This window comes from Danio rerio, chromosome 13 (assembly GCF_049306965.1).
Source record: "Danio rerio strain Tuebingen ecotype United States chromosome 13, GRCz12tu, whole genome shotgun sequence".
Lineage (NCBI taxonomy): Eukaryota > Metazoa > Chordata > Actinopteri > Cypriniformes > Danionidae > Danio > Danio rerio.
Genome location: NC_133188.1, coordinates 3810438 through 3826190, shown reverse-complemented (window position 1 = coordinate 3826190; position 15753 = coordinate 3810438). Strand labels below are relative to the sequence as shown.

Sequence of the window (15753 nt, the reverse complement as noted above, 5' to 3'; positions counted from 1 at the left end):
ATAAATATATCTATATAATAATTTTGTTTTGTTTAAATACACCAAAATACATGGTCTATATTAACTGAGAAATTGATAAAAATATCTATTACTAATAATGTTTTATCAAACAAGTGTTTTAACACAAGGGAATGCGGAAGTCGATCCACATGTTATCAACATCAGCGGTGACGCGCCAGGCAGGGAAAAAAAGTGACATCCGTGACGACATCTGCGATGATCTGACAGAGGTGCGGCAGAACCGAACCGATTTCCAACGACCAAACAGCACATTTAATACCCGGTAAATACTTAACAATACAATATCACCGACTTAGCGCAGTGTAACATGAGCGAGGAGCGCACGCGTTCGGTTAGTCAACAAATGAAGTGAGTCACAGGGACAGGAAGACGCGCTGTGATATTGTACAGCTCTTACAGTGTCTGTATTGAGGAATTTAAATGCATCTGAGATCATGCAGCCACACCGGCCATATGTCACTCTCTGAGCCTCGCTCACTAATAAAACCGGAAGATTAGACTACGCTCTTTCTGACCTTAATTTGTGCTGTTATTGCTCCAAGAGAGGCATCGTTGATTACCAGCACGTTAATGTTAACCGGTCAACGGGGATTTTAACACTGAATGGGCTCAGGTATTGTCGATCATCTGCCATGCATACATGAAATGGTCAGTGCTTATCATTTACATGTTTGAGCGACTGTAAGTACGAGTTGGTTCAGTAAAACTGGCCGCGTTACAGAAAGTACATCTTGTACACACCGTATTCAGTTTCATTTGTGTGTGTGTGTGTGTGTGTGTGTGTGTGTGTGTGTGTGTGTGTGTGTGTGTGTGGGCCTCGGTGTGATATACACGCTTAGATCGTCTGCCTGTGATGTTGGATGTATGTGCAGTTTTATGGCGGGCCGACCGACCGAGTCCTGGCCATTATAATGTGTGTACATTCAGACTGTACCGCCCCGAAGGTCAGAGTGTTTTCTGCCTTCATTTTATCCCCCAAACGTTCTTGAGGTCGGACACTTTCCACACGAGCGACGTTAAATGTTCTTAAAAGCAAAAATACAGTAGGGTTTGCAGCCCTGTTTAATCCTTTCCCACAATGCACCGTGTCAATGCACAGTTTCCTGTTTACCGTTGCAACGCTTTTGTTTCGCATATTTCCCTTTATTGTAGATGTTTAAGCGAATTGTTTGGGATTTACTTTATCACAATCTAACAAAGTCGGTGAGTTTTTAAGTAAGGCGACCGTAAACAATCGAACATGGCGAGACTTTGCTGATGAGGAAATGCCCTGCCGCGAATGTCCGCTTTCATTTTACTCTTCTTCGACATGTCGCGGGGTTGACAGGGTTTGCTCGAACTGCTAAACGATTCGAAAGAGCCGCTTCTTAAAATCGAAGTGATTCATTTTGATGGTTTAAATGTCAGAATGATTTGTTTAGGAGGTTCACTTAATGTCAGGGCGTTCGGGCGTTCTCCCTGTTTTACAATCAGGATGTACCTTTAAATGTCATAAATGTTTGCTGAATGTCAGAGTTATTCCTTATTTAACGTGTTCTGTAAATGCCTCTACACAACGGTAAATGTCAGAAATGTCAGTGTAAACCCTTCTCTAAATACACTCACCGGCACTTTATTAGGTACACCTTACCTGTAATGTGTTGGACCCCCCTTTTGCCTTCAGAACCGCCTTAATCCAATTTAATAAGGTGCTGGAAATATTCCTCAGAGATTTTGCTCCACATTGACATGGTAGCATCACACAGTTGCTGCAGATTTGTCGGGTGCACATCCATGATGCCAATCTCCCGTTCTACCACATTCCGAAGCTGCTCTATTGGATTGAGTTCTGGTGACTGTGGAGGCCATTTTAGTACAGTGAACTCATTTTCATGTTCAAGAAACCAGTCTGAAAGGATTCGCACTTTATGACACAGTGCATTATCCTGCTGGAAGTATCCATCAGAAGATGGGTACACACTGTGGTCATAAAGAGAGGGACATGGTCAGCAGCAATACTCAGGTAGGCTGTGGCTCTGACACCATGCTCAACACCATCACCAGCAGCCTGAACTGTTGATTCAAGGCAGGATGGATCCATGCTGTCATGTTGTTGATGCCAAATTCTGACCCTACCATTCGAATGTCGCTGCAGAAATAGACTCATCAGACCAGGAAAGGTTTTACAATCTTCTATTGTCCAATTTTGGTGAGCCTGTGTGAATTGTAGCCACAGTTTCCTGTTCTTAGCTGACAGGAGTGGCACCCGGTGTGGTCTTCTCCTGCTGTAGTCCATCCGCCTCAAGGTTGGATGTGTTGTGCGTTCAGAGACGCTCTTCGGCAGAGTTACCGTTGTCTTTTGCGTCAATGAGCAGTTCGACAGGTGTACCTAATAAAGTGGCCAGTGAGAGTATGAGTGAGTTGTGGAACATTTTGCTCAACTATTAATGATGTAGATATATTCAGGGTTCATTAGACTCTAGTCATGGAGAAAGAAACAAATGTCCATGTAAGACGAAGTATATATTATATTATATTATATTATATTATATAAGATTAAATTACATTTTATTATAAGATTAGATTATATCAGGGGTCACCAACCTTTTGGAAACTGAGAGCTACTTCTTGGGTACCGATTAGTCTGAAGGGCTACCAGGTATTAAATAACACATTTTTCTTAATTTACTTTTAGTTATATGTTATTATGTTATTACTAATAATTAATTAATAATTAATAATATTCATCTATGTGAAGACATTGATCATGTTAATGATTTCTCAAAGATATTTTTTTTAAATATATAACTTAAAGTAATTTTCAAATTTGCACCAGTGCAAGTGTGATTTAATGTTGGTGACCCCAGGATTATATTTTCTCATAGAAATCAGCTTGCATGTTTTTTTTTTTTTTCCCAATAACCTGCTACTGATGAAGTAATATTATATCAAAGACATTACACACTCACACAAAAGATCTCACAGAAGCTTTTTATTAATGTTTGGTGATTTATTTTTATTTTTTATTTATTTATTTTATTTATTTTTATTTTTTATAATTTCTATTTTTTTTATTAAAAAAATATTTTATTTAATAAATTTTTTTTTGCATACATAATGCCTAATAATGCGTCATAATTGTAGTCGTAATCGTAATTAAGCTGTAAGAAATCTGCCATTTTCTGTTGATTTTAATTAGGGCTGCACGATTTTGGAAAACTGACATTGCCATATTTTATTTTTCTGCCATATATATTGCAATATTGAGTATACTTTTACCAGATGAAATGAACGGCTCTATTTGGAAATAATTCATAATTTTAGATCAGTTGGGATGTAGTTTAGTGCATCTGCATGAAATAAAAAAAAGATGCAATGAAATGCACAGAATTTTATGGTTTTCTGGGAGTGTAGCAGGCAAAATAACAATAAACAAATGTAAAGTATCACTGTATAGTCTACATCGTATAAATACAATTAATATTTTTTTTTAAGTTAAAAGCATTATAATTTTTTCATAATTATTTTTTAGGAGTTTTTACCTTTATTATTGTATAGGAAAGTAGAGAGTATTGACTGGAAAGCATGGGGAGCAGATAGAGGGGAAGGATCGGCATAGGACCGCGAAGCAGGAATTGAACATGGGTCGGCCGACTAAGCATTATAATTTCTTGGCTGAATATTTTAAACTGGTTTAAAATGCTCACAGAGCTTAAAAACAAACGCAAATAATAACAATTTTGCCGGGAATCCACAAATCACGTATGTTTTCAATTGTGAAAATCCTAACTCGACATTGGAGATCCTGCAATGTGACTATTGCCGACGGGCACATTGCTGTGTTGATGCTGAGACGATATATTGTGCAGCCCTAATTTTAATGCATTAACTAACATTTACTAATGAGACTTCATTGTGAACTGCTATCTATTGTACTTTGTAATCCTTTACCAGTTTAATTTGATTGTAACATTTGCTTGATCTGAACGTATACAATAAAGCAATACACTAAATCTATTTTGTTATTCCTGTTAAAGCATTTCTGTATGAATTGTTTTGCAGCTTAGGTCAATATCGTGATAATAACATGATAAAAGCTTCAACAATAAATTGCAACAAGAAAATACATTTTATACTGCCATTTGGAGAGATTTAGTTTGAAATGACGTCACATCAGGCCAGACATGCATGTTGTCTGATGCACGTGTGTTATTGCTGCTGGTACTGTTTAGTCAAACTCAAGGGTTTGTTTTTTGTTTCCTGCCAGGATTTGCCGAGGTGTAAATTAAGTCTGGTATACGCCCCTGCACCCTAGCGAGAAAACAACAGAAGGGGCGTGAAGATCAGCCCTAATGGAAGAGATCGAAACAGAGCTGACCTGCTCCGAGCAGGAAGCTTTAGGAGCAGACTTCATCACAGTGGAGCTGGACACACAACCCATCGAATATGTGGTCAAATGGGCCGAGGCGGGCTCCAAATTCACCATCGCCTGCGTGAAGAAGGATTTGGAAGAGGCTGGCTGCTTCACCTCCGATCAGATGGTGAAGGTGGATCCAGATGAGACCTTCTTTGTCCCGTACGAATCGGTGTATCCCGAGTGTGACGATGTCGATACGGAACTGATCGCCACTCACGAGGAGGAAGTAGGAAGCGAGTTAGACTTCGACAACAGCACAGAAACTGTGAACAGCCAGCTCTGCGAAGAAGAGGATATTTCCGACATCTCTTGGGAGAAGGAGGTGTCTCACCCTAGAACCTACAACTGCCACTTTTGTGGGAAGAGCTACAGCCATTCCTCCAGTCTCGCCCGCCATCTGCACACACACACGGACAGACCGTCGCTCGCTTCCTCGAAAGATGTCAGCAAGTTATGCGACGGCAAGAAAGCTCTACAGTGCAACCTCTGCGGGGTCAGATGCAACGGCAAGCGGCTTCTGGCGATACACAAGAAATGCCACAAAACCAAAAGACTGCACACGTGCAACACGTGCGGCAAAACCTTCAATCACAGCTCCAGTTTGTCGCGGCATCGACTAATCCATAAAAAAGGTTTGGATAAAATCGCTAGGCCATTATACCCCACCCCCACCCCAGCTCCCATCATGACCCAGCACAGTTTCCCATCGGCCGCAAATAAACGAATGGCTGAACGAGAGAAGCAATACCAGTGTGCGCAGTGCGACAGGGTCTTCAGCCACTCCGCCAGCCTCTCCAAGCACCAAGTCGCGCATGTGCGTCAGCTGCTGAACTCCTACACGCATGGAAAAGACAAGTCCTCGGATCTGAAGATCCGTCTGAAGCTGTGCTCCCGCGACAAGCCCAACTACTACACCCTGTGCAAGAAGAACAAGCACAGCAAACGGGGCAAGAAGAGGCTGTACTTACCCAATGAGGAGAGGCCGTACCCCTGTCGCATGTGCGACAAGCGCTTCAGCCACACCACCAGCCTGTCTCGGCACGAGCACATGCATGCTAGCGATAAGCGATACGCCTGCGACGTCTGCAAGAAGACCTTCGTCCGGCAGTCCAACCTCAAGCAGCACCAGCAGACGCACGCTTCCGGCAAGCTCTATCATTGCCAACAGTGCGGGAAGACTTTCGTTCACTCCTCCAGCTTCTCGCGCCATAAGAAGGTGCACGCGGCCATGAGGTTTTCCCCAATGGAGGAGGACATTACGTGTGAAGAGGAGCTGGTGATCGACGAGGCCGCTCCGCTTGAATATGAATCCGAGTGAGAGACTTTTCCCAACACAAATGTTCTGATGGATGTTCCTTTTTAAATCACTCATTAGGGATGTCAAGGGTACCGACTTCGGTAGAAATCGGTGCTGAAATTTAAAGAAACGAAAACATTTGAGTGCAGGACAGGTTCTTAAAGGGGCAGTTCACCCACAACTAGTGTTGTTATGATACTGAAATTTCAGTGACAAATTGGTACTGAAATTTTAAAAATGTTCATTTCATGCTAACATTTGAGCGTGTTTATAAACACCCCTGATTTGCCATTATGTTTGCGTGCTCAACAGAAATGATTGTTTACAGTTTACACGGATATAAGGACACCGGAGCATTTCAAAACCTCAAAAATAAGCTGACATATGAGCAAGCCGCTGATGGATCAACTGATATTCGCGGCATTAAAACAGTCCAGTGTCCCTATATCTGCGTTTTCACTTGGTAAACATCAATGAAGTTTGGTGAACTGATAACCTTCACAGCCAGTCATATCTGTAGCAAATCAGCGCTGTTTAAGAACGTGCTTAAATGTTAACGGGAAATGGACTAGTTTAAAATTTCTGTTCTGATTGGTTCCGAATCATGACAACACTACCTACACTGCAAAAAAATGCTTTTCTTAGATTTTTTTGTTTTGTTTCTAGTCCAAATATCTAAAAATTCCTAAATCAAGAAGAATTTTTTAGACAAGCAAAACATATTGTCTTGTTTTGAGAAATAACATGCCAATATTAAGTGAGTTTTTCCTTAAAACAAGCAAAATAATTTGCCAATGGGGTAAACAAAATAATCTTACGTCAAAAGAAAAAACAAGATTAATTTGCTTACCCCATTGGCAGATTATTTTGCTTGTTTTATGGAAAAACTCACTTAATATTGGCATGTTATTTCTCAAAACAAGACAACATGTTTTGCTTGTCTAGAAAACTCTTCTTGATTTAGGAATTTTTTGATATTTAGACTATAAACAAGACAAAAAATATAAGCAAGAAAAGCATTTTTTGCAGTGTAAAACTGAAAATTTAGTCTTCGTTTACTCACTCTTAACTTGTCACAAACCATGTTTGAGTCTGTTTCTTCTTCGGAACACAGAAAAACTTGGTAGGAAAAATGTTGCAACTATTGACTTCCTTGATGTTTGTTTTTCCTGCTATGGAAGTCGGTAGATTTTAGGATTCCAACATGTTTCAAAAGCATCTTGCTTTGCGTTCAGGTGAATTGCGATTCAGTGAATGGTAAGTAAATGTTAATTTTGTGGGTGAACTTTCCCTTTAAACACTACTAATTGGCAATTGTGTTGACACTCTTAACATGTATGACGGTGATGCTCGGGACACTGTAGCAGACATATGAATGGATATATGACGGATCACCTGATAGACGTAACTTCCAAACTCTCCAGTGTATCTGTGCAATCGCTCAGTGAAAAGCGTTAATTTAAGCCAATCACAGTCACATCTCTTGAGCACGATGGCCAATCAGTGGTGTTTAAAAACCTGATATGAAGATTTCTAAAATTTCAGTAGTGATTGGAACCAAAGACGTTACTTTTGACGTCCGTGCCCCTCGTTCATGTTTTGCGCAATGATAATTTGGGTGTGGTTTCCCTTACTATGAAGCTTCTATCTAATATTCTTGTAATTATTAAAAGCCCCGTTTGGCCACTTTTATTAATATATATTACAAAAAAAAATTATATATATTTAGTTTGTTTCTTGACATTCCCTTTTGCTTATTCAGGGTAATTATTTGCAAGTCCATTTATACAATTAAAGTAATTTGTAGATATCTACACAAGAGGCGACACTGCCAGTGCAGGTCTTATTTATTTCCCACGCTTGCACTGAATCTGTGAACCCTAAATAGTGTACTTTCTGAGGTGGGATTGAATTCAAAAGTGTGCTGGTAGGAGTTTTGTACGCAAAAAGTACATTTTATATGCAATTTACTTGAAGGTTGTTCCAGTAAGTGTGCGGTTTGGATCAGTAGTTTTCCCTGTAATATTAATTTCATTGACCAACTCATTCAGAAGACAGACAGAGCGGGTTTTTGCAGTGTGGTTTGTGATGACTTCAATATAATCTGCGGGATGAGTGCAAATGGAGAACGCAGTACTCTGAACTAACAAAGTGTTTTGGGGTGATTTTGAGTGTTCTGGGTTTGACTTTAACACGTTGGTACTTATTTCTTATTGTTTCGTTGTCAAAATATGAAATCCAGTATGTCCATTATTATAAATTGGATGCTTATCCGACATGTACAGATGCACTTCAAATATTGTTCTTATAGATCTCTCTCTGTGTGTGTGTGTGTGTGTGTGTGGATTTGATGAATATGAGAAAAGGATATACTCGCAAATTAAAAAAAAAATGCTTTTTACTTCTGCTGTATATGTGTAAAAAGTTGCATTGCAAAAAGAAGTTCTATCTGATTTATTTTTCTGTATCTTCATAAGTTATGGAATAGCCAAGGGATTTCATATTTTAACAAGCATTGCACTATTGTATTTATATAGACAGACAGAAGCACTACGTCTTTAGGAAATTGGAACAGCTTTTTTTTTTTGGATCTCCTGGTTAAAACCTCTAAAATGATGGAGGCACGGAAATATCTTCCACACGTTCTGGAAAAATGGATCAAGTGCCCTCAGCTATACTTTGTGCAAGACCAAAGCTCTTCAGCGCAGCATTGAAGACCTGCAGTTCAGCTTATCAAATGTGTTTAATCAAACTCTTGTTAGATGTTCATGTGTGTCTGGGGTTTTCCGTTCACCATTTACTGTATGAGTTGGAATTGTATGCTGATTAATGGTGTTTTGAGAGTTGAGATTCACGTATGAAGCACAGATGATGATGTTACATGCAGAAGGAGGTTGTCTAAAAGCTCTTGGTATTGTTTTCTTTGGGTTATATTTTCGTGTTAAAGCATAATTCATATCCTCCTGATATTTTATCGCCATCGTTTTTCCATGAATGCAAGGTTTATTCCCTTTCCTGTCCACACTTTTCATCATTTGATTTATATTTGTCATCTTTTGTTTTTAATTGCCGCGGGTGTTTCATCTCTGAATGCAGCAGACCTACATCTTATATAAAGCTGGGTTTTGTATTGTGTTTGCCATTAGATTACAGTTTAAGAGTTCTGTCCTGGAGTTTTTTTTTTGTAATAAATTGGTTCATGAATCAATTTTTGTGTATTTCTGTCTGGCGGTTTATGTTGTTCAGTGAAAGCATTGCTTAATTATTGGATTCGGTCGTTATTTTAGCCTACTTAAGCATGTGCGTACAAGAAACTATCTCAGTTTGACTGGATAACCAGTCTGATTTACTTCAGTGTTCAGTTTCATACTGCACTTTAACTCCTAATGTCTTGTTTAATAACCCCACAAAATGTTTGCCCCCTGTAATGCCAATTGAATGCCGTTTGTAGTTCTGTCAGCAGCCTAAAGGTGGCACCATAAGGCAAGGCTTACGCACACATACACTTACCGGCCACTTTATTAGGTACACTGTATTAGCACCGGTTTGGACCCTCTTGCCTTCAGAACTGGCTTGATCCTTCATGGCATAGATTCAAGAAGGGACTGGGCATATTCCTCAGAGATTTTGGTCCGTATTGACATGATAGCATCACTAAGTTGCTACAGATTTGTCAGCTGCACATCCATGATGGGAATCTTCATTTGAGGCCATTTGAGTACAGTGAACTCATTGTTATGTTCAAGAAAACAGTCTAAGATGATTAATGCGTTGACATTGTGCGTTATCCTTCTGCCATCAGAAGATGGGTACACTGAGGTCATAAAGGGATGGACATGATCAGCAACCATACTCAGCTGTGGTGTTGACACAATGCTCAGTTGGTACTAATAAGCCCAAAGTGTGCCAAGAAAATCCCCCACACCATTACACCACCACCAGCCTGAACCGTTGATACAAGGCAGGATGGATCTATGCTTTCATGGTGTTGATGCCAAATTCTGACCCAACCATCCGAATGTGGAAACAGAAATCAACACTTTTGATTTCAGTTTTGGTGAGTCTGTGCGAATTGTAGCCTCAGTTTCCTGTTCTTAGCAGACTGGAGTGGCACTTGATGTGGTCTTTTGCTGCTGTAGCCCATCTGCCTCAAGGTTGGGCGTGTTGTGCGTTCAAAGACGCTCTTTTGCATACCTCTGTTGTAATGAGGGGTTATTTATGTTACTATTGCCTTTCTATTAGCTCAAACCAGTCTGGCCATTCTCATTCTTTAAGGTTTACACACACACACACACACACACACACACACACACACACACATATATATATATATATATATATATATATATATATATATATATATATATATATATATATATATATATATATATATATATATATATGTATGTATGTGTGTGTGTTTGTTTTTGTGTAAAATATATAACTTTTTAAAACTTTATAGTCTATACAGACCTCAATTCAGTAATTTCTAGCTCAGATTATTAGTATGTAACCTGTGATATAATATAATTAAAGGACTGCATGTCTTTGTGCTTGAGTTTATCTTTTTCCACAACATGACCTTAAATGGAAAATAATTTTGCAAAGGCAAAATGAGTTAGAGGTGATATTAAAGTTACATTATGAAAGAATTTTACAACGTTACTATTAACAGTACAGTATGTAAATTTCGCCATTAGAGGGCGCTTACTCACCAGAAGGGCGCATCTGAAATCGTCCCACTATACCCCCATTCATTTCCCAGAGATGGGTTGTGGCTGGAAGGGCATCTGCTGCGTAAAAACTTGCTGGATAAGTTGGCGGTTCATTCCGCTGTGGCGACCCCGGATTAATAAATTGACTAAGCCGACAAGAAAATGAATGAATAAATGAATAACCTTATTCACTATTAGTCCACTACTATAGCAGGTCCTTAGCCAGCCTGGTGAAAGGGGTGGTCTTTTCATCTCTCAACTGAATCTTTTTGCAGTTATTCGCCTCATTGTCTATTTAACTATGAGATTTAAATTCTGCATTTTAGCGACAGCACTATTTTTTCTGGATTAGCTTGTCAGGTGGTAATCATAGCCACACTTTTTGATGTACCAAAAATATTTTATAAAGATTTAGAATAAAGGAATATGAAAAAAAAATATATTTATACATATTATTTTTAAAATAGAAATGTATCACATCCTATATCATTAGGAAAAATGAATCTGTTGAAGAAACTGCCTATTTAAACTAAGTAGCCTATTGTCATGTATTAGGAAAATTACAAACTAGCCTGCACATTCAACTTTACGTCATAAAAAATTTAAACGTAATAATAATAATAATAATAGTTGTTAACAATGATGGTAATAATAATGATGCTTTTGTTTTTGCATTGAAGCTGTAAAAATGACCTTGCTCTTCAACTCCTGCTGGGGGCGCTCTAACATCAGACACAGAGCTGAAAGGCTGCTATGGGATCCCATCACATGAAGAGATGCAGAAATGAATGCGTGTGGCTACCAGAGAAAGAAACACCCAGAAAAAAAGAGAAAGTAAGTTCCCATCTGAATCCTCCAGCCGGGAGTTCTCGGGCCATCGAAGTGAAGCAATCAAGTTTGCCATTGTTGCCAACCTTGCCGGCTCAAGCTTCCTGGTAACCCTAAAGTGAATTAGCTGAGCTTTTCTACAGGCCCAGAAACAGCTCCTCTGTTCTTCAACAAAAAGCCCATTGAGATAAAGGGAGCTCTGGCCTCCCCGGGCTCTTGGAAAGCCAACCCCGGGCCGATGAATGGAAGCTGCAGCTCCCATTAAGACACTAGGCCGCTGTGGGAAATGCTGGTGATGATGTCATTATCAATGCATTTCTTACTGTTTTTGTTGCTTTTTCACAGCTTCGGCCTCCCCTTCTCCACCAATGTTCCCTTCCTGTCCTCTTTAGACCCCTATTATGAGATGCCTCTCCGTGCAAAACAAAACAAAAAAGGGGGTGAAACCGAGTGAAGTTCGGTTGCTGTGGAAATGTGGAAACAGAATAGCAAATGGCAGGATCTGTTGAAAATCTGTTGGTGTTAGTGAGAGAAATGCAGCTATTTTACTAAACCAAAACTAAAGCTAAAACTCTTGGTCAAAACTAAAACTCATTTTTGTTTACTGAAATAAAATGTAGAAATTCTGATTAAATTAAAAGCTAATCGAAACTAACAACAGTCACTGAAAAACGAACTAAAGTATGATGATAATTAGCAAAAATAAATTGTTTTGAGAATTATTATTAAAACGTAACTATTTTAAGTTATTTTTTACAGTTTAGTGGCTTATTTGTATGAATTTGAAATATATAAAAATGTAAGATTTTAAAAGGAAACGTGGCACCAAACCTCAACCCATAAACGAGGCCAGACGGAATCTGCGGATGTTTTTTGCTATTTCTGCGGAGAATTTTGGTAAAAATCTGCGGATTTCTGCGGAATTATTTTGGGAGTATCCAGCGGAGTATCATAACTGAAACCTTAATATATTAAATAAAAAGTAATAAATTACTGAATAAAAACTGAATAAATTCATATTTACACATTTACTCAAGTAAATAAATAGAATTAATAATGGGATAAAAATCTCCAGAAATCTGCGGAATTCTGCGCGCGCAGATTCCGTGTGGGTCTACCCATAAACAACCGTCACTGGGAGATGAGCAAATCGTACTAAAACGCACAAATGAGATCGCACAAATTCATACAAATTAGCCACAACACCAAAAAGTTACGAATTGTTGTGAGATAGCATTGTACAGACAAATTTATTTTACCAAGCAAAAAAACTGTTGGTCAAAACTAAAACAAAATACAGAAATTTGCAATAACATAAAGACTAAAACTAAACAAAACTAATAGCAGTCACTAAAAAACAAACTAAAGTAAAGTAATAATTAGCAAAACACATTTTTTTCAGAGGGCTGCACAGTGGTGCAGTGGGTAGCACGTTCACCTTTACGTGGCCAGAGGTACGTATGGCTGCATTTCATTTTGTCAAGCGAACGCTACGGGGCAGTGTGACGCTGTTCCTCTTCACGCTCGCCGGCTGACGGCTCACCTCCGTGTGGAGGGCTTTTCCGCCACAACCAGTTTGTCCGGTTAGCTCGTCGTGTTACGTAGGCAGAGCTGAGGCCCGGAGGAGGAGGAGCCAGCTGCAGCGATGACTGGGTTTGAGCCAGGGGAAGAGCGGTTCCAGAAATCAGGTAACACAAAAAACAGAATCCAAAAAATAAAGCGAATGAGATCGTAACGGGGCGAGAATGTGGTGAAGTCCGAAAGGGCGGTCAAAATTGGACAAGGGCTTTTCTTTTTCTGGACCGCTTTTGTAAATCGTTGCTTGGGTTTTGGATAAGAAGTAGGAGGATGAGGGTGGCTGGGTTGGCCGATTGGCCGCCCAGTCAATCATTCAGTCATTCAGTCAGTCAGACAGACGGTCGCTTGACAGCGGCCTCAGGCAGCTTTTTATGCGAAAACAGCGCGGGTGCTCGGGAGAGGCGTTCGAGACGCGAAAAAACGCACAGCGGCCTCTCATGGATTCGGGACGTATTTCACGGTCTCCAGAAATGTCCGCGGGGCTACGTTTCCAGAATGAGCCTGGGTTGTAAATTACCGTTGGACCAGTTTGGTTAAAACCAATGATCTTGCCTGCCACCTTCACCAGGCTACTCGACCTGGTGACAAAACTAATAGCAGTCACTGAAAAACGAACCGAAGTAAAATAATAATTAGCAAAGGTCGAGCCACGACATATGCTGGATAAGTTGTCGGTTCATTCCGCTGTGGCGACCCCAGATTAATAAAGGGACTAAGCCGAAAAGAAAATGAATGAAATTGTTTTCAGAACTACTATTAAAACAACTATTGTATGTTTTTGACAGTTTAGTGGCTCATTTGTGCACATTTGCATGAGTTCAGTCGTACTAAAATGGCATGTTTTTGTGAGATTTGCCCATTAGCAGTGATTGGAGTGAATCAGTTTTGCAAAAAAAAAAAATCTCTCTCTTATTTGAACAAAGCGCTCTCCGATGAGTGGAAACGTGCTCAAATCTTTGAGGGGGTTAAAGCTCTATTGAGGGCTCCGAGAAGTTCTCACGATGCTTTGTAAAGACTCCCACTTGTTTGGCTACCTGCCTGGGTCACTTCAGGCTAACTTTCCGCGTCGCCATGGGGCTTTTTGTTGGGACGCTAAACGCTGAAAATAAGCATTTAGCGATCGACTCATTCACTTGTGTTCTCACGGGGAGAATTAGCATATGAAATAAACACACTCGGAAACTGGGAAATAAAAAAAGGAGCGAGGGAATAGCCTAAATGTGTTGATTTTCAGGTCCCCGGCTGCAGTACACCCACCAAGTGATTTAGCGCTGGAGTGTTTCAACAGTGGAAGTGATTTGCGGAGGGAACTATTTGCATAAATCGGGACTGAATGAGGACTCGTTCCGACTCGAAATTCCTTTCACACGATCCCCGATTTCCTCACAATTACACTCGAATCGGAAAGCCCCTGTGTTATCATCCGAGAAGCAAAAGCCAGTGTGACATCCACTCAAACGTCTCTCTTTATTATTCGACAATGACTCCGGGCAAATGGAGAATTATTATCGCATCTAGAATGAAATCTACAGCATGCCATTCAGTGCCAGATTTGCCTTCCCGAGGCAGAAGCTCTTTGATTTGTACATGAAAAAAGAGCTGCTTTCATTTGTTGTCGTTGCTTTTTTATTTTCTTTTATTTCCTCCTCTAATCCCTCCCTCTGGCCTCTTCACATCATGACGTCTTTTCCATGGGGAAAGTGCAGGGTCACACTTTACACTACAGTTTCATTATTTACTAACATGAACTAACTATGAGCAATACTTGTACAGCATTTATTAATCAACATTTATATTAACATCAAGGTTTGCGCATATTAGTAAATGCATTAACCGGTAACACTTTAGAATAACTATCCGTTATAACTAGTTAATAGACGATTAATAAACTGTTAGTTAACAAGTTATAAATGACTTGTTCAATAAAAGATAATAGTTTGTTCATTATTTACAACTGTGCCTTATAGATGGGCAATGGATAACTTACAAGCCGTTAGTTGACAAGTTGTAAATGACTTCTTAACTGTATTTTAATGATTTAAAACTATACCTAATAAATTTTTAAGAGATCATGAACAAGCTGTTAGTAAATTACTTAATAAAGACTTGTTAAGTATCAGTTATGGTGTGTATATGTTATTGGGACGTTATTCTAAAGTTGCAGCTATTTTTCATTTATTAACTGTTAGTTAATGAGGAATAGTTGCAACTTTAGAATAACGTCCCAATAACATGCTTAAGCTAATAACTAACACTTAACTATTATATTTACTCACACTTTACAGACGAGAGTTGTTCATCGTTTGTTAACCATCTACTAATACCAGAGAATCCTTGTAGAACAGCAAATGGATGGAAAAAAGTTCAAGCTACAGAAATTTGATGTAATATTTAAAATATAAAATGTTTGTTTCTAAACCTTGTTCCACTTATAGGCTTTTCTGTGTGCTGTGTTTTACCAAAGAAACTCCACAGATGAAATGTTAAAAGTTGTCTTTAATGTATAGAAACACACATACTGAACCATAACATGGCATTACAGCAGTATGCAAGAATACAAACCCATGAAGTGCTAAACATGAAAACAAAATAAATAAAAATTTAAAATTACACCAGTGGTCTAATAAAAAAGTTTCACTGGTGTTATTATAGGGTGAACAACTGATCTGTAAAGTGTGAGTAAATATAATAGTTAAGTGTTAGTTATTAGCTTAAGCATGTTATTGGGACGTTATTCTAAAGTTGCAACTATTCCTCATTTACTAACAGTTAATAAATGAAGACTAGTTGCAACTTTAGAATAACGTCCCAATAACATACATACACTATTAACTGATACTTAACAAGCCTTTATTAAGTTATTTACTAACAGCTTGTTCATGATCTATTACTAATTTATTAGGTATAGTTATAAATAA

General features: G+C 39.0%; 1 protein-coding gene across 6 annotated transcripts; it reads left to right on the top strand.

Moving 5' to 3' along the window:
- The first annotated feature begins 215 nt into the window (after nucleotides 1-215).
- Nucleotides 216-8922, top strand: LOC561377 (uncharacterized). 6 transcript variants are annotated; one of them, XM_684788.9, is made up of 2 exons: nucleotides 216-283; nucleotides 4268-8922. In XM_684788.9, exon 2 carries the CDS (start codon nucleotides 4353-4355, stop codon nucleotides 5733-5735), a length of 1383 nt encoding a protein of 460 aa, XP_689880.2. In that variant the 5' UTR covers nucleotides 216-283; nucleotides 4268-4352; the 3' UTR covers nucleotides 5736-8922. The 6 variants fall into 6 exon arrangements, with proteins under 6 accessions (XP_689880.2, XP_068069092.1, XP_005156559.1 ...); XM_068212991.1 differs by having other exon boundaries at nucleotides 216-369; XM_005156502.5 differs by having other exon boundaries at nucleotides 216-634.
- Nucleotides 8923-15753: the final 6831 nt, after the last annotated feature.